We start from the raw sequence: 18551 nt of genomic DNA on the forward strand, positions 1-18551 counted from the left end.
ATTTAAGATTCTACTTATTTTAGAGAGAGGAGAGAGAGGGGAGGAGCGAGAAGCATCAACGCATAGTAGTTGCTTCTTGATCAGGCAAACCCAGGGTTTTGAATCAGCCACCTCAGCGTTCCATGTTGACAATTTACCCATTGTTCTATGACAGGTCAGGCCACATTTATTTGCTTATTGTCTTACCTCTTCTAGACTGTAGCTCAGTGAGGATAGGGATTTTACTTTATTCACTGCAGTGCCCCCCTCTTAAAACAATGTTTGACATTTAATAGGCACTGCACAAATACACTATTTATGGAAAGAAGAAATTACCTATCATGAGGAATTAGGTTAATCATGATGGCAGAGAAAGAGAAATCATTTTTCCGGAGATGGTGGAATTCCATTTGGAGGTTAATTCTAAAGTGACAGATGTTATTAACTTACGACATAATTGTAAGTAAAAACCTATTGTGGATGAATAAGTAAGAATTGGAGTTACCCACCATGGTCAGGACATTTTATTTTTTTTTAATTTCAGATGTGATTTTGCAAAAAGTTACCAAAGTTAAAACGCATGAATTCTTCAAGTTTCACTGTACATATTTTTACTACGTGTTTATTATCCTTCTCATGTCCCAAATAGGCGGGAAGGCCATCACAGACTGCAGGAACAAAATTTCTTCAAGAAGCATTTTCTCAAACGGTGGACGTTTACTCAGGCTCTTTTTACTTCTATGTGTGAGGTAGCAACCGCCTTGCGCACTCCCCAGTCCCCCATCCAATCTTCATTCTTGAGGTCTCCAGAAGGAAGTGAATTCCAGGGGGGCAGTTTCAGGGGGCGCCAACAGGAGCCCAGGGCAGCTCTAGAGGGCAGTCCTAGAGTTTGGCTCTTTGTCACAAAACTATAGTCAGTGAACGAGAAGATGTGGATATGCCGGGTCCCCTTCTCCGCAGGGACGGCCCTTGGGCGGCTGGAAGAGGGTGGTGTTGGGGCGGACTATTCCTTGAGCATGAGGGTCTGTCCGAGTTTCTTCCGCTGGAGAGGAATCGGGGATAGAGGATTTCCAAGTTAGGGCTCGCTAAATAATTTTCCCAGCAAGGCTCCCTTCGAAAACTATTTGACACTCTGAGAAGCCCCTCTCCCTTGAATCGGTTCTCCATTTTCCAGGACACACTTCTTCCCGCTTCGAATGTTACAAACGGCGGTCCCAGGCGATCATGTCTGCCCTGGAGTCCGGCTTCCGGCTCTCGCGGGGTCAGTTCAACTCCCAGGCGGTGGACGCAGTAGTCCACAGCTCATTCATTCAACAAATATGTATTGAGCGCGGCGGAAGGCCGGGCCCTGGCGGTGGGGCGGAGGTCCCGGGAGCGAGAAGCGGCTCCCACTAATCCCTTCTCGGGTACCCAGGCTCCGGTGCCAGCAAGGGGAACGGAGCCGCGGTTCTCGTCCCCCGCCACCCCGCCCGGCGGCGCCCTGCGCCCGCGCGCAGCCCTCCCGACGCCCGCGCCACGGATCAGCCTCGAGGAGTGACTCTGGGTGGGGAAGGCGCGGGGAAAGGCAAAACCGCACGAGGGCACAGCAGACCCCGTCGGCCCTGGGAAACTGCTTAGGGAAGCGCGCCGGGCGGGGCCGGGGCCGGAGCCGGAGCCCGCGGGGCCGGGCGGAGCGGGCGGGAGAGGCTGGCCGGGCGCGGAGGCGGGCGGAGGGCGCGGCCGCGGGAGGGGCTGGGGCGGCCGCCCGGCCCAGCAGGTGACCGCGGGCCGGGCGGGATCCGGAGTGAGTCCCGGGCGGACGGCGCGGGCGAAGTTTGCCGGAACATGGCGCAGGGGTCCGGGGCAGTGCAGCGGCTGACGCCTCAGGAGTAGCCGCCGCCGCCGCCGCCGCGGGGTGAGGTCGCCGCCATGGCCCGCTGGATCCCGACCAAGCGGCAGAAGTTCGGGGTTGGTGAGTGCTGGCCAAGTGCGCAGAGCGGCCCTGCGCGGAGCGGCGCGGGGGCCCAGGTTCAGCCCTCTCCCGGAGCTCCGCGGGGGAGATGACTCCGGGTTTGGGGAAGCCGGACTGGTCAAAGTGCATTTGACATTTGGGCTCCGGGACGGGTCAAGTTGCCCTCGAACCCAAAGCTCCAGCGCTTTGCACGGTGGAAACGCTCGCCGGTTGCACGGGGGAACCCCGCTGCGGCGCTCGCTCCCCTCCTCCCATAGTGCAGTTTCATTCAGGAATTTGCAACCGGCCGAGGTCGGCAGAGTGCTGCTCGCCGCTGCCCCAGCGCTTTCTGCCTTCCTCTCAGGTTTTCTCCAAAACTCCAACATGGGGAGGTGGGGGTAGAAAGCCGCCTCCCTCCGTCCTCCTAGGGGCTGGGATGCTGATATTAGCTGTAAAGTGAATTGGAAGCTGAAGTTGTGGTGTGGCTGTGATGGCAGAGACAAGAAGCGTGTGGCGTGGGAATTGGGTGGTGGCCCCTGGGGCTCATCCCTTAACAGGGTGTAAGGAAAAGGTCTAAGACTGCCTTCTGTACCTCAACTTTCGTCGTGGTGTCAGCCGAAAATATTTTATTAAGGAAACCGTGACAGGTCCCGTGTGGGTACCTGGCCTTTGTAACCGCGGTGCTGGAGGGTCCCAGTGCCCAGCGGAGGGGTTGCTGCTGTGTTGGGTTGGAGCCGAAAGGGTCAATGGCTGGCGGGGTTTTATCGTAGGTGAAAACCATGGCCGGACTCTTCATAGAGGAGTGAGGTTGCTCAGGTCCTGTGGGAAGACTGCCGTTAAAGGGGCCATTAGATTTCGGGGTGATTCCCTGGCATAAACACGGATGTGTGTGTTGAGAATTTTACACCTTCCTCTTAGGTTCATTCATTTCGCCCATTTGTAATCTGGTCTTTTATTTAAAACTCCCTTGACCGCTCCCATTTTCCCTCACCTCACTCAGGAGAGGTCTCTGAACCTAGTCTGCTTTCTGGTGGCAAAGTCACTTTCAGAGGTGACTATTAATATCTCTAGGTTGTTTCCAACTCTGTAGCCATAAGTTAGCTTATAATAAAAATAAACAAAGCCTCCCATATTTACTGTCATTCTTAGATTGTGACCCTTTATGTCTGTATATATGTGTGTATGTATAATAGATGTATTCATTGCGTTCCCCTTTCCAAAATCCTTTTTCCTTCTATAGCACTTTTAGAATTCTTGCATTCTCCTATGGCTACAACTCAGAAATGGGAGGTGCTGCTCCTCCTGCCCCAGACCACCTACCTGGTTATGATTTGGTCATGAGGCTTCAGACAGGTACCCATAGTCAGTTATAGAAGTGTAATGCTTTATAATAGAGGGGATTATTCATTTAAAGCATATTGAGCAGTGCCTAATTATTCGTTAGGACTTACAAAAAAAGTTATCAGTTCTAAATCTAACAAGATAAAAGCTGTTTCCAAAGCTATTAGGACTTTGTTGTAGTTAATGCAAACATAGTCCCCAAATGTGGTGTTTTTTTTTGTTGTTTGTTTTTTTACAGAGACAAAGAGAGAGTCAGAGAGAGAGATAGACAGAGACAGACAGGAATGGAGAGATGAGAAGCATCAATCATTAGTTTTTTGTTGCTCATTGCAACACCTTAGTTGTTCATTGATTGCTTTCTCCTATGTGCCTTGACCACGGGCCTTCAGCAGACCGAGTAACCCCTTGCTTGAGCCAGAGACCTTGGGTCCAAGCTGGTGAGCTTTTGCTCAAACCAGATGAGCCTGCGCTCAAGCTGGCGACCTCGGGGTCTCAAACCTGGGTCCTCTGCATCCCAGTCCGATGCTCTATCCACTGCACCACTGCCTGGTCAGGCCCAAGTGTGGTTTTTATTGAGATTGTTATAGGAGCAAGTATGATATATTCTCTCTCTCTCTTTTTCCTGTCCTGGAGTCAAGTTATCATATTTGTCATCAGTCAAGAAAAGTATTTGAATTGCATTTCCAGGGCATAGGTGGTAAGCAAGATTGTCCCAGGATATAATTTGGGACATTCATTTCACTGGCCACAATAGATTTTGGTTAGTCTGTAATTGGACAAAAGGACCCACTTTTAGGACACATTATCTGAGAATAAATCTCTAAAGCATGTTGTTTTTCATACCACCTCTCTGTTTAGAAGCCTTCCTTGACCTGTAGGGTAAAGTTCAAGGTTCCTGTAATCCAGTTCAACCTACCTTCCCCAACCTTATCTCCCCTGGCTACTTTTATTATTCCTCCCATGCAGACACTGCCCTTCTCACTCTTAGACACTGCCCTTCTCATTCTTGTGCAATCCTCATAGAGAGCTCTCTTGTGACTTTGCTGCCTTGTGCTTGTCCCCCATCCAGAGTAACCACCCACCTTCTGCAACCCACAATCCAGACTTTTCCTCGGCACAAATCCATTCCCATCTTCAGATGCGGTATCTACCATACCTCTAATATTCACACCTCTTGCTCAGCAATTCCTACACCTTTTTTTTTTTTTTTTTTTTTTTTTACAGAGTCAGAGAGAGAGAGAGTCAGAGAAAGGGATAGATAGGGACAGACAGAGAGGAACGGAGAGAGATGACAAGCATCAATCATCAGTTTTTTATTGCAACACCTTAGTTGTTCATTGATTGCTTTCTCCTATGTGCCTTGACCGTGGACCTTCAGCAGACTGAGTAACCCCTTGCTCGAGCCAGCGACCTTGAGTCCAAGCTGGTGAGCTTTTGCTCAAACCAGATAAGCCCACGCTCAAGCTGGCGACTTCAGGGTCTCGAACCTGGGTCCTTCGCATCCCAGTCCGACGCTCTATCCACTGTGCCACCGCCTGGTTAGGTGCCATACTTTGTTTTATTATCCACTTGTCCTTGGGTTTAGTGAACCATAGGTTATAGTTTTCTATTATACCTGTCATTCAAGAAGTAGACCAGGTCCAGGGTGTGTATTCAGTGACTGTGTGTCCTTGGTGTTGGGATGATGTCCTGAAGTACTAGCCTAACTTCTATAATGATTTAAATAAAATTTCCCCCCTTCATTAGGTTTTAGCATCTTATTCATTCCAGTATGTTTTGTTTCGTCCTGTTGAATAGTTGACAGATTGAGAGCCTTCAGTTTGTCTTTATCTTTGCAAGTAAAACATGAAACAGGCTACTGAGAAACGAGGTAATGTAGAAGAGACAAACTTGTTTAAGTAAAACTGTAAAAATTGGCTTGTTGGGCCTGACCTGTGGTGGTGCAGTGGGATAAAGCATCGACCTGAAACACTGAGGTCGCTGGTTCGAAACCCTGGGCTTGCCTGGTCAAGGCACATATGGGAGTTGATGCTTCCTGCTCCTCCCCCTTCTCTCTCTGTCTGTCTCTCTCTCTCCTCTCTCTCTAAAAAAATCAATAAATAAAATATATAAAAAAAAATTGGCTTGTTGAACTTTTGGGGGGTAGTTGTCACTTCTGACCCCCCCCTTTTTTTTTACAGAGACAGAGCGAAAGTCAGAGAAAGGGATAGATAGAGACAGACAGAAAGGGAGAGAGATGACAAGCATCAATCATCAGTTTTTTGTTGCAACACCTTAGTTGTTCATTGATTGCTTTCTCACAGGTGCCTTGACCATGGGCCCTCAGCAGAGCTAGTAACCCTTTGCTCGAGCCAGTGACTTTGGGTCCAAGCTGGTAAGCTTTTTGCTCAAGCTAGATGAGCCCCCACTCAAGCTGGCAACCCCGGGGTCTTGAACCTGGGTCCTCCACATCCCAGTCTGAAGCTTTATCCACTGCGCCACCGCCTGGTCAGGCACTTCTGGCACTTCTGGCACTTCTGACACTTCTGACACTTCTGAGTGTCTGCTAAACAGGTTTCATTTCTGGGTAATGAAAAAAAAAAGCATGTGATGGCCATTTGGAAGTTTTTTAATGACTTGGAGCTACTCTGTGTGAGGGTAGCCTTTTGATCTCACTAGGAATTATAGGCACTGCCTGACCAGGCGGTGGCACAGTGGATAGAGCGTTGGACTGGGATGTGGAGGACCCAGGTTCAAGATCCCGGGGTTGCCAGCTTGAGCAGGGGCTCATCTGGCTTGAGCAAAATAAAAAATGCTCACCAGCTTAGACCCAGGGTCGCTGACTCAAGCAAGGGGTTACTTGTTCTGCTGAAGGCCAACGGTCAAGGCACATATGAGAAAGCAATCAGCCTGACCTGTGGTGGCGCGGTGGATAAAGCATTGACTTGGAATGCTGAGGTTGCCAGTTCAAAACCCTGGGCTTGCCCGGTCAAGGCACATACAACAAGCAATCAATGAACAACGAAAATGAAGCAACTATGACTTGATACTTCTTGTTCTCTCCCCTCCTCTCTCTGTAAAATCAATAAATAAAATTTAAAAAAAATTAAAAAAAAAAAAAAAAGAAAGCAATCAATGAACAACTAACATGTCGCAACTAAAAACTGATTGTTGGGCAGATAAAATATATAATACTCACTTTGTTAAAGATGGCGCTGCCCACATGGAGGCTGTTGCCCAGGTGATATTAATGTGTGTTAGGGGCAGGCTGTGGGCAGGCAGAATCCTTGTAGCCTGGGGCTTGGTTTTAGGACTAAGCCTTTCTTTTTTTTTCATTTTTCCAAAGCTGGAAACAGGGAGGCAGTCAGACAGACTCCCACATGTGCCCGACCGGGATCCACCTGGCATGCCCACCAGGGGGCGATGCTCTGCCCCTCTGGGGCGTCGCTCTGTTGCATCCAGAGCCATTCTAGCGCCTGAGACAGAGGCCACAGAGCCATCCCCAGCGCCCGGACCATCTTTGCTCCAATGGAGCCTTGGCTGCGGGAGGGGAAGAGAGAGACAGAGAGGAAGGAGAGGGGGAGGGGTGGAGAAGCAGTTAGGCGCTTCTCCTGTGTGCCCTGGCCGGGAATCAAACCCGGGACCCCTGCACGCCAGGCCAGGGCCAGGACTAAGCCTTTCCCACCCTTTTTGATGTGGGATGGTACAATCCTATCATGCCTCAGAAAGTGACTTTGTATTAGAGACTTCCCTATTTTGTATATTGGATTAAAGGTTTGGATTTCTACACTATAAAATAGGGGCAGAACGGGAGCTTGCTCTTGGTTCCTGATATTAGCATGAGAGAGCAGAGAGAGCAGAGGAGAGCAGAGAAAGGCCACGTGGAAGAGGCCTGGAGAAGCAGCCAAGATGGCGGAGTGTTGAGTGAGAAGCCAGTTTGTGCAGGGAGAAGGAAGGAGATGGGGAACAGAGGTGAATAAGTCTGGTGAGCTAGAAACCTTTGATTCTAGGACACTCGGATAAGTCAGTAGCTTTGTGAGCACTGAATGTGAGTGGGTTTTGGAGCCCAGTGTGTGTTTTTTGCTTGCCCGTTGGGTGCAAGCTAGGATTAAAGACTATGGCCCACTAGTTTTTGGCTCCGTTGTTTCTTTACCGACTGTCCAAATCCAATGCGAACCTGCATGGGCTGGGCAGCCTTGATAGTGGCCGTGGCTTCTGGCCATACACTGATGATTGATGCTTCTCATCTCTCTTCGTTCCTGTCTGTCTGTCCCTATCTATCCCTCTCTCTGACTCTCTCTCTCTGTCCCTGTAAAGAAAAAAAAAAACAAAACAAAAAAACTTACTTTAAAAAAAAAGAATTGTGGGCACTGAAGCTAGCAGTCTCTAGTGTCTTGTGGTATCTTGGTGCCACTGTTAGCTGTCCCTGACATAGCCTAGATTTTTCTACAGGGACCAAAATGTGATCTGTCTCAGCTTTCTTAGTTCTCAAACATAGCCTTGTTGGCACAATCTTTAGCATTAGGTGGGCCTAAATGACCTATATGGGTTATCTTATCAAGTGAGAGGACCAGGAAGCCTGCTTCTTTATCCTTGTGGGCCATTAGTGCCCAGGTGTGAAGTGCTGAGGGCAGGAAAAGCTGCTCTTCCCCCACAGCCATCAGCCATGGAAAACTCTTTTCCTTCCTTCCTTCCTTCCTTCCTTCCTTCCTTCCTTCCTTCCTTCCTTCCTTCCTTCCTTCCTTCCTTCCTTCCTTCCTTCCTTCCTTCCTTCCTTCCTTCCTTCCTTCCTTCCTTCCTTCCTTCCTTCCTTCCTTCCTTCCTTCCTTCCTTCCTTCCTTCCTTCCTTCCTTCCTTCCTTCCTTCCTTCCTTCCTTCCTTCCTTCCTTCCTTCCTTCCTTCCTTCCTTCCTTCCTTCCTTCCTTCCTTCCTTCCTTCCTTCCTTCCTTCCTTCCTTCCTTCCCTGTTTGTTCTGTTCAAGGATATGAGGCTATAAACACTTATTTATATTGTAAGTAAAGATAAGTAATAAATGTTCAGGGTAGTCTTCTGATTTATTGGCACATTTACTAAAGTCTGCTGTTTCCATTAGCAGACCCAGATTATGTTGATGATGGATTCTTTGCAAAATAATTCCTTCTTGTTTGTTGGGATTTGTGGTATGTATTTTTTGTAATACGGTAAAAGGTAGTTTGGGGAATATTGGCTTTCACTGTTCAGTTTTTCAGCCATTTACTGCACTAGGCCCCACGAGTCTGAAAGCATTTAACTTTGTAGATTCTCAGATGCTAGTGTAAAAACTGAAAGCAAACTCTTGCTAATTTACTCAGATATTTGTGGGTTTCCCCCCATTTCCTCCATTTCCTCCCCACCGGAGGCACCATGTTCCAGATACTCTAGGTGGAGTGGTAGAGCTGGGAGGGGTTCTCAGAAAATAATTTGTTCAGTTCCCTTTTAAAGAGAACAAGTGTCTGCCTAAAGGAATAAGTGAATTGCGGAGCACCAGGAGTTCTTACCTTTTTGGTTGCATGACCCCTTTTGTCCACATCATTAAGCCCATGGATACCTTTCGCAGAGTAATGTTTTTAAGTGCACATAGTCAAATATGAAGGAGTAAACATGGATCAAGTCGTATTGAAATAGAGTTGTCAAGATATGTCTAAAACTTGTGCTATTTTAATACATGTGCTTCTTTATTAATATATTAAATAACAAGGTCTAGTGGGAGGTCTAATAACTTCCATGCTTTTGAATTAGTGTGAGCATATGTGATTTTTCAAGATGTCCACAGTAACCATAGTGTGGTCTGTTGGTGACGGTAGCACTGGTCCTGCTGTACTGCTGGGGTCTTCTGGCTGCAGGCGTAATTGAAGTACCTGCTGAGGGGTCAGAAAATGGGGGGCTTTTCTTTTTCCCCTTTAAAGGCCATGGTCCTCTGAATTTTAAATAGATTAAAAATCCTTGGCTCACGATCACACAGCTAATTAGTTATAGAACTAGAATCAGCAATAGCACTTAACACTTGTTGATAATCTGTACACAGGAGATACTGTGCAAGGTGTTGTACAATTGTAATGAGCAGGAAAAACCCTTGTCCTAATGTATTCAAGTTCTAACAACGTTTCGGTAAAAAGTCAAGGAATAGAGAATCCATATTTATTAAGAATTTACCTTGTGGCAGGCACTGTTCCGAATCCTTTATTTCATTATGTTCCAGGGACATGTGAGATCTCAGAGACACATTCAGGGGTTTGTGAGATTAAAACTTTTTTGGCAGGAATACTAAATTGTTATGGACCTGTTTTCACCCTGCCTCTCATGGGTATACAGTACCGTTTCCCAGAACCAAGTGAAGTGTGACAGGGCCACAGACTGAGCGCAGGAGCAGACGTGAGACTCCAGCTGCCTATGTGAAACCAGACATGAAGGAGATTTACAAATATCCAAAGCAGTGCTACACCTGGATGTGTTTTTTTTGTTGTTGTTCTTTTGTTTTTTTTTAATTCTCTTTTATAATTTTTTTTAAATTTTTTTATTTATTCATTTTAGAGAGGAGAGGGAGAGACAGAGAGAGAGAGAGAGAGAGAGGAGAGACAGAGAGAGAGAAGGGGGAAGAGCTGGAAGCATCAACTCCCATATGTGCCTTGACCAGGCAAGCCCAGGGTTTCGAACTGGCGACCTCAGCATTTCCAGGTTGACGCTTTATCCACTGCGCCACCACAGGGCAGGCCTGGATGTGTTTTGTTTTGAAAAGAATTTCTTAAAATATATTTTTAATTAGAGTTGACATGCAATATTATGGCAGTTAGACATTATATACCTTACAAAATAATCATACCTAAGTCTAGTACCCATCTGACACCATATCTAGTTATTGAAAAAGTAGTTTTGATCTAAAAAAAATTCATATTTCTTGCTAACATGGATTGGGTTTGTTATGCTTACTTTAATTAACAAATAAGTACTTTTTAAATGTCTGAGTTTTAATTTTTTTTTTTTTTTGTATTTTTCTGAAGCTGGAAACAGGGAGAGACAGTCAGACAGACTCCCGCATGCGCCCGACCGGGATCCACCCGGCACGCCCACCAGGGGCCACGCTCTGCCCACCAGGGGGCGACGCTCTGCCCACCAGGGGGTGGTGCTCTGCCCCTCCGGGGGCGTCGCTTTGCTGACCAGAGCCACTCTAGCTCCTGGGGCAGAGGCCAAGGAGCCATCCCCAGCGCCCGGGCCATCTTTGCTCCAATGAAGCCTTGGCTGCGGGAGGGGAAGAGAGAGACAGAGAGGAAGGAGGGGGGCGGGTGGAGAAGCAAATGGGCGCTTCTCCTATGTGCTCTGACCGGGAATCGAACCCGGGTCCCCCGCACACCAGGCCGACGCTCTACCGCTGAGCCAACCGGCCAGGGCCAATTTTTTTTTTTTATGTATATGGAAAACATAGTCAAACAGCCCTGGCCAGCCTGCTGTGTGTAGGGTGCCCTGACCAGAGGTGAGTGAGTCAGCACTCCTGCTCCCACCATCTGCACCTACCCAGGAAATACAAGCCCTCCTAGTGCCTCTCTGAAACGTTTCCTTTTTTAAAAAAAACAATCTGTTAAAACTTTCTAATTTTACTAAGTTTTTGTACCTAAAAGAGGTACAATTCTATTTAGTGTAGGAAGTATATCAAATATTGATCACAAAATCCAGCTTGAATTTTTAATGTGGTAAATAAATAATCATAAATACATAAATAAGAGCTCTTTGGGATTTTCAATAACTTTTTAGATTTTAGACAGGATAGAGAGAAAGGGGAGGTGGCAGGGGAGAAGCTGGAAGCATCAACTCACAGTAGTTGCTTGTTGTATTTGCCTTTACCCTGCAAGCCCAGAGTTTTGAACCAGCGACCTCAGCGTGCCAGGTGGACGGGCCATCCACTGAGCCACCACAGGTCAGGTGGCTTTCAATAACTTTTAAGAGTGGAAAGGAGTTCTGAGACCAAAGTTTCAGTGCTCCAGTTTTACTTATTTCATTAAACTATTGAAGTAATGCTGTAATTTTCACATATTGTCTCATTTTTCGGATTATAAATACTGAGATTTACAGAAGACCCATTTCACCCATGGCCATATAACATCTCACTCCTACACCAAAGTCTTTGCCATGTGTGTTTCCCAAACTTTCGTTGTTTCTGTCACCTTGTTCTCTGTCATGTCTAGGATAACCCAGTGTGGCAGCTCCATGCCAACTGTCATACCCATCTGTCTTCTGTATTATTTTCTACGGACTACTTTCTTTGGGTTGCTTGCTTTTTTTTTTTTTTTTTTAATAAGTTATTTTTTAAATTTTTTATTTTTCTTGATTCGATTTAGAGAAAGGAGAGAGAAGTGGGGGAGGAGCAGGAAGCATCCAACTCCCATATGTGTCTTGACCAGGCAAGGCCAAGGTTTCAAACCAGCAACTTCAGCATTCCAGGTCAATGCTTTATCCACTGCACCACCACAGGTCAGGTGACTGCTTTTTCTTTTTGACTTAAAACAATAATTGAAAAAGAAAACCTTACGTTCCTACCACTAACGGAGGAGCAGCATCCCTTGCCAAGGAAAGAAGCAGCTGTGAACATGTGAAGGTAGCAGGATCCAACAGCAGGACACTGATTCTGGCTGGCTGCCGGTGCCGCCCAGGTTGGGAAGCTTGTGCCCAGTGCAGACTTTTTCTTCAGTGTACTGTGGAGTCTCCTTATTTGTGGTAAGTAGGTCGTGTTCTTTATGTGCAGAGGCTTCATGGAGGAAGGTGCCTTGTAGGACTGGCTCAGTGGAAAGAGAAAAGCTTGACCACAGACAGTGGTAATTGGGGGTAGGAGGTTCTGAGTCACTGGATTAATGCTGTGGTGAGCACGTGACCTAGAAAGGAAAGAAGGTGCAATCTAATGGGAGAAACAAGGCAGTTCCCCTCCTCCATTACTCCACATCACCAAAAAGGATCTATATACCAGACAATAAGTGCATATATACTATTCGCAGGGTAATTACAGGAAAAAGGTAAAAGATCCCAAGGAATGTAGAGAAGAAAAAGTAGAGAGTACTGGCTAGGGGCTTTGAAACAAAGATAGACTACAATATTTTAGTCTGGTCAAAAGTATTAAAAAAGGAATATTGGTCAAATTCTGTTACAACTCATTTCAGTTCTTTGGAATGAATTGTGATTGAATTGTTACAGAACTTGACCCATATCTGTGGTCCAGGAACTTGACTAAGGTCACGTAATTTGTTCTTCACTAAATAATTCAATGGAAGGAAATATAGTTTTCTCCCTGATCAAATAGGTAGAATCACCCATGATATGTCTGCTCTCTGTGAACATTTAAGGATGTATTAAAATCCCTTGGGAGTCCTTTGACATTGGTTTAATCTCCAGCATACCTCAGGGTTTTTATTTTAAGTTAAAAAAAAGGTGCATTTGAGATTGGGTTAAGAAATGACTCTGAGGCAGAGATTTGGGCAAACGAGAAAAAGCAGAGGACAGTCGTGTTAATTTTATTTTTCCAAGTGATGGTCAGGCCATGGCCTCTGAGCTGGGACTGGCAGTCCGTGCCCCTCAAAGGGTTGTCTGAATTGCTGGCAGCCACTTCCACAGCAAAAGACAAAAGTGGCCTTTGTCTTTGACACAAAGCTCTGTGTCATCCCGAAGCTGCTTTTGTTCAAAAGACTTTGTATTCCTCGACCCACCTTTCCCATTTGTGTCATTTTCTCTTATATTTTTCCTACCTTGTTAAATTGTGGAACTTTCTATGCCAGAGGAAATCATTGGATCCCTAAGATTCCCTCACTAAAGACTCCTGGGCATTTATTCTTTGTCTTTTAAAACAGCTCCAGGGAAGGAAATTGCAGCAGAGATTAGTTCTATGAAAATAGCTCTTTGCTGACTCACCCAAGGTGAGGAAGAATGCCTCCTGCAGACTGGTTTGTTACCTGGTACCTGCGGCAGGGTGTGCTATCCTGGGCCCCCTGTGAGCCTGGGCCTGCTTTCACCCCCCAGCCTTTCCTTCCAGAGAGCACTTAAACCCTAAATTCTAAGACTCGGCAATAGAAATTGAATAGCTTTGCTGTTTTGTATGTAGGGTCAAGGAATATTAATAGCTAGATTCTGTAAGCATCACCTCTTGGCTCACATCCTCTTTCTATTGGAAAAACATGCCCTGAAGAGAGAATGACTTACCAAAATCACACAGCCAGTAGCAAATTTGTGTTTGAACTTGCTGGCTTCCAGCTGCTTCATTTCTCCTCCTAATTCTGGAGAAAATGAGTTCCTTGGCATGCACACTTGAGAGTTTGCCACACGTGCCTAAGGGGAAGGTGCCTGTGTCTTCCCTGCTTTTTTCCCCCATATTGAGATTTTGTTATAAGTAAGATCCAGCTATGAAATCACTTTTTTTAAAGATTTTATTTTATTGATTTTTGAGAAAGGAGAGAGAAGAGAGAGAGAGAGAGAGAGAGAAGTGGGAAGCATCAAGTCATAGTAGTTGCTTCTTGTATGTGCCTTGACTGGGTAAGCCCAGGGTTTCAAACTGGCTACCTTAGCATTCCAGGTCAACACTCTATCCACTGCACCACCACAGGTCAGACTAAATCATTTTCCCTCCTTTAAAAAAAAATTGATTTAGAGAGAGAAGGAGAATGAGAAAGACAGGAAGGGAGAGAGAATGAGAAGTCTCAACTCTTAGTTGCTTCACTTCAGTTGTTTATTGATTGCTTCTTGTAAGTGCCTTGAACTGGGAAGGAGTGGGGCTCAGGCTGAGCCAGTGACCCCTTGCTCAAGCTAGTGACCTTGGGCTGAAGCCAGTGACCTAAGGATCATGTGAATGATCTCGTGCTCAAGCCTGTGACCCTGTGCTCAAGCTGACCTCGGGGTTTCGTACCCGGGACTTCAGTATTCCAGGTTGATGCTCTATCCACTGTGCCACCACTGGTTAGGCCTTCCTCCCTCTTTAATTGAGATTTAATTAACATATAACATTATATTAGTTTCAGGTTTACAACCTAAGAATTTTATATATAGAGACAGAGAAATGATCATAATAGTTCTTTTTTTTTTTTTTTGCTGTCTACTTTTATCTTTTTGTTAGTCTTAGAAAATCTCTCTTTTTTTTTTTTTTTACAGAGACAGAGAGAGAGTCAGAGAGGAGAGAGGGACAGACAGACAAGGACAGAGAGAGATGAGAAGCATCAACCATCAGTTTTTTGTTGCGACACCTTAGTTGTTCATTGATTGCTTTCTCATATGCACCCTGACCACGGGCCTTCAGCAGACTGAGTAACCCCTTGCTCAAGCCAGTGACCTTGGGTCCAAGCTGGTGAGCTTTGCTCAAACCAGATGAGCCCGCACTCAAGCTGGAGAGCTCGGGGTCTTGAACCTGGGTCCTCCGCATCCCAGTCCGATGCTCTATCCATTGTGCCACTGCCTGGTCAGGCTAGACATGATCATAATAGTTAACATCAATAATCAGAGTTATAATTCTTTCAGTTCAATGAAAACTTTAATGAGCTTTACTGTCTTAGCAATTTCAAATACTACACTATTGTTAATTATAGTCACCATTGTACATTACACTCCTAGGACTTCTCTGTTTTATAACAGGAAGTTTGTGCCTTTTGACCATCTTCACTCATTTTGCCTACCCCTCCTCCACCCTGGCCTCAGGCATTAACAATCTGTTCTCTGTATCTATGAGTTTGGACAAACACCCAGAAGTGGAATTGCTGAATCATGTGGTAGTTCAATTTTTTATTTTTTAGGAACTTCTTCTATACTATTTTATATAGTTGCTGCACCAATTTACATTTCCCACCAATAGTCCACAAGTGTTCCCTTTGTTATCTCTTGTCTTTTTGATGATAGCCATTCTAGTAGGTGTGAAGTGGTATCTCCTTGTGGTTTTGTTACCGGGAAGGGAAAGAGGAGCTGGAGTGTGTACACTTTGGGCAGCCTGCGGCGTGTGGATTCTTGACTTTGCACAGGAAAGATTTCACAACATGAGTCCAGGTGTTTTGGGAAGTATGATTATTAAAGCTGGGGACAGCAAAACAAGAAGGGGCCCAGAATAGAAGAAGTCACCGGAGAGCCTGGGTGAGGCTGCCCTCGGCTCACTGGAAAGTCAGAAAAGGGGGTCCCTGGGGACAGGTTCAGGGGGTCAGCCTGAGAAGAGCTGCTGCTGCTGCCCTGGGTGGAAGAAGAGGGGAAGGGAGAGTGCGCCTTAGGCCCTTCCTCCGGAGGGATGTTAAATGCTGGGAGTTGGGGATGGGGGTGTTTCTGGAGGATAGCAATAGAATATTCATCAGCTTTTCCAGGTGTGCCCTTTCAGGGTCTTGGTCACTACTGATTGCTCAGTGCCAGGCCAGGGGGTCATTGGTAATTAAGCCGTGCCAGTAAGACCACATTCATTGACCAGGAAAATTTCATGATCTAAGGTGGATGTGCCATTGAGCTTTCAGCCTGAAGACTTACTCAGTAGGTTTTGTCTAGAAAAAAAGAACTTTGGGGCAAAGAAGTCCATTTCTTCCTGAACTTTTCTTTCACATGCCAGTTGTAACCTTACTGTTTCCTTCTAACTTCTTGGCAGCTTTTACATACTCTTCAGTCTGCTTAAGTAATTCATAACATGAAGAGCTAATTGTCCACACTTGACATTGAACTTGTGATTTTGTTTATCGGGTTTCCAGTTCTGAGATTTCCCCTAATGCTACAAGTCATCTTTTCCAAAGTGTTAAGGGGAGATCGGTTTTAACAGGGGGTTGAGTGTGATGATTTTTCTGTTGCTACATCAAAGTTTAATCCCTGACTCTTCCCTTACCCCTTCGTTTAGATCTAGTGAAAGTAATTCACATACACATACACTAGAGACATGCATTTAGCAGCCTTCTAAACTTGATTTGTATTGTTGCTGAGTCAGTTGTCAGGATTCAGATCTGTTTGGGATTTCATGAGTCAGCAGGTCTAGAATTGGAGATGCCTGAAGGCAAGCGAGAGATGTGTTATTGGCAGACTTTCTGTATTCATTCACCATGTGCTTACCAGGTATCTCACTGAGGGGCCAGGTGTATGCTTAGCACTGGGAAGGATCTAGGGAAGAAGTGCCACAGAACCCATTCATGGGAAGTGTATAAGGAATCAAAGGACCCCAACATGAGAAGCCACAATAACTAGCTAAAGGCTGAGCTTGGACAGTGATGCAAAGTAATATACTTTGGGTTCTAGGACTTTAGAACAGCAGAGACTGTTTCAACAGTGGGAGTTGGGGAGGCTTCAGGGAAGAAGTTGAAGTTTATAGAGAGGCGCACTCAGGTTTGGGAAGCCTGGGCTATGGCTCAGGGCAGCACGGCTACTCTGCAGGTATTGCTGGCAAGTGGAGAAGGAGCAGGTTGTTTATTCTGACTGGAGCAAATGCTGGTGAAGAGAAGAGGGGAAAGACATGTATTATGTCAGGTTGTTGGGGAGCCTTGTTTCCCTTGATTGTTTCTCTTTCTCTTTGACCACTATTAATGCTGCTGTGGTATGCTGGCGAACTAGCTGTCTAGGGAGAACAAAAGAGCCCCTAATTTGTAGCGTTTTCCTATGTCCATGGTGTTGGTCCTCCCACTATGGCCGACTCCAAATTACCTATAGATGAGTGAATGATTCACAGAATTCTGAACACGTGACAAGCCTGCTGCAGCACACTGTGAACAGTTTGGTTTAGCCTGTGTGACAAGTAGTCACTGTTGTACCTCTCTGGGCATAGCCTATGCAGAAGACCAAGGGAAGGCCCAGGTGGCCATGGGCAATACCCTGTCCAACTCCTGTGATCATCGCTGATTGGTGTTATGTGTGGGGTCCACCACCCCAGGGGGGGCACTCTGGACAATGACATAAGTCTTGGCACAAAGAAGTATGTAGAGTTGATCAGAATCTCTGTCTTGGGAGTTTGAATGAAGGAGTCCCAAGATATATTTTGGCACAGAGGTAGAAGCTAACAGTGGCATTTGAGAGCAGAGCCCACCGCAAACTGAAGTCACACAGTGGCCAAAGTTATGGATGGGAAAAGCATGTGGGAATGGAGGAAGTGGATGGTTACAGAGAAGGGAGCAGAAACCCTACAGCTGGCCTCATTCTCTGCAGCTTCCCAGTTCAGGTCCAGACTCTTCCTTCCTCGGCATGGCTTGAGTGGGCTTCTGTTCCTTGCAAGGTAGCAGCCTCACTGAGGGGGCTCATGGGTGCTTCAGCGTCCCGTGCACAAGCACATCTGGAGTAGAGTGCAGATCACCTGCTTCTAGTCAAGGTCACGGGCATCCTGCCTTTATTTCCCGGCTCCCTCTCCTCTTGTGCGCTCCTCCCAAATGACTTGGGAGTATTTTTTTCCCCCATCACAAAAGGACTGGTTTGGAATCCACGGTGCTAAAAGAATAGCCAGCAGAACGTGGGGTGGGTAGTGGTGTCTCCTTGGCACTTACCATAGAGAAAATCATCGGCAGCAGAGAAGGAAAAGGACTTCTTTACCTGCTGAGGGTGCTGGTGAGGGAGCAGATGGACCCGCAGCCAGCCGGTGCTATCATGGTATGAGGTACCATTTAAGAGACGCTTAGGGCAAATCTGAGCCTTTGCCCCTGTCTGATGGTCTCACCATACACAAATTTGGGAAAATTAAGTTAGGAAGGGGGAAGTCATGTCTCACTGTTTTTGCCCAAGGCTTAGTCATACATACATGAAGTGGGAGTCCAGGGCTGGATGGCACCGGGACATTGCAGGGAAGCACCTTCTTTTAAGGGAACATTGGTGGGAGGGGGAGGAGAAAGGGAATGGTTGGAAATCCACAAAGGTGATTCTGCCCAGAACTTCATCCCAAAGCAGCTGTTTGGCTTTACCTAATCTGCTGGTTTGGGGGCCTCAGTTTTCTCACCCACAATGAAGGATTTTGCTGACAGAATGTTAGCTTTTAGTTTGAGATTCTAATGAGAGCTTTGGATTCTTCCCGCAGAAAATTGTGCTTGTGCACACAGGCAAAATTTTGCATGTAATTTTCAGGAAGTTGAGAAATCTTCAGAGACTGCTGGACCCCCGATTAAGAAGAACCCTTACCTGAGATGATATCTGAGGTTTAGGTTTCTTCTGTCTGTAAAACTTTATTCTTTTTTTTTTTTTTAATTTTTTTTTTTTATTTATTTATTCATTTTGGAAAGGAGGAGGGGAGAGAGAGGAGAGAGAGAAGGGGGGGGGGGGAGGAGCAGGAAGCATCAACTCCCATATGTGCCTTGACCAGGCAAGCCCAGGGTTTTGAACCGGCGACCTCAGCATTTCCAGGCTGACACTTTAT

At 46.2% G+C, this 18551-nt stretch overlaps 1 protein-coding gene across 2 annotated transcripts in view; it reads left to right on the forward strand.

The window, feature by feature from the left end:
• The first annotated feature begins 1662 nt into the window (after nucleotides 1–1662).
• DOCK5 (dedicator of cytokinesis 5) overlaps nucleotides 1663–18551 on the forward strand; it is a 221829-nt gene continuing 204940 nt past the window's right edge. For both annotated transcript variants that reach the window (XM_066351933.1, XM_066351942.1), the window contains exon 1: nucleotides 1663–1930. In XM_066351933.1, the coding sequence (XP_066208030.1) occupies nucleotides 1888–1930 (43 nt within the window). In that variant the 5' untranslated portion in view covers nucleotides 1663–1887. The remainder of the gene's footprint in view (nucleotides 1931–18551) is intronic.

This window comes from Saccopteryx leptura, chromosome 1 (assembly GCF_036850995.1).
Source record: "Saccopteryx leptura isolate mSacLep1 chromosome 1, mSacLep1_pri_phased_curated, whole genome shotgun sequence".
Taxonomy (NCBI): domain Eukaryota; kingdom Metazoa; phylum Chordata; class Mammalia; order Chiroptera; family Emballonuridae; genus Saccopteryx; species Saccopteryx leptura.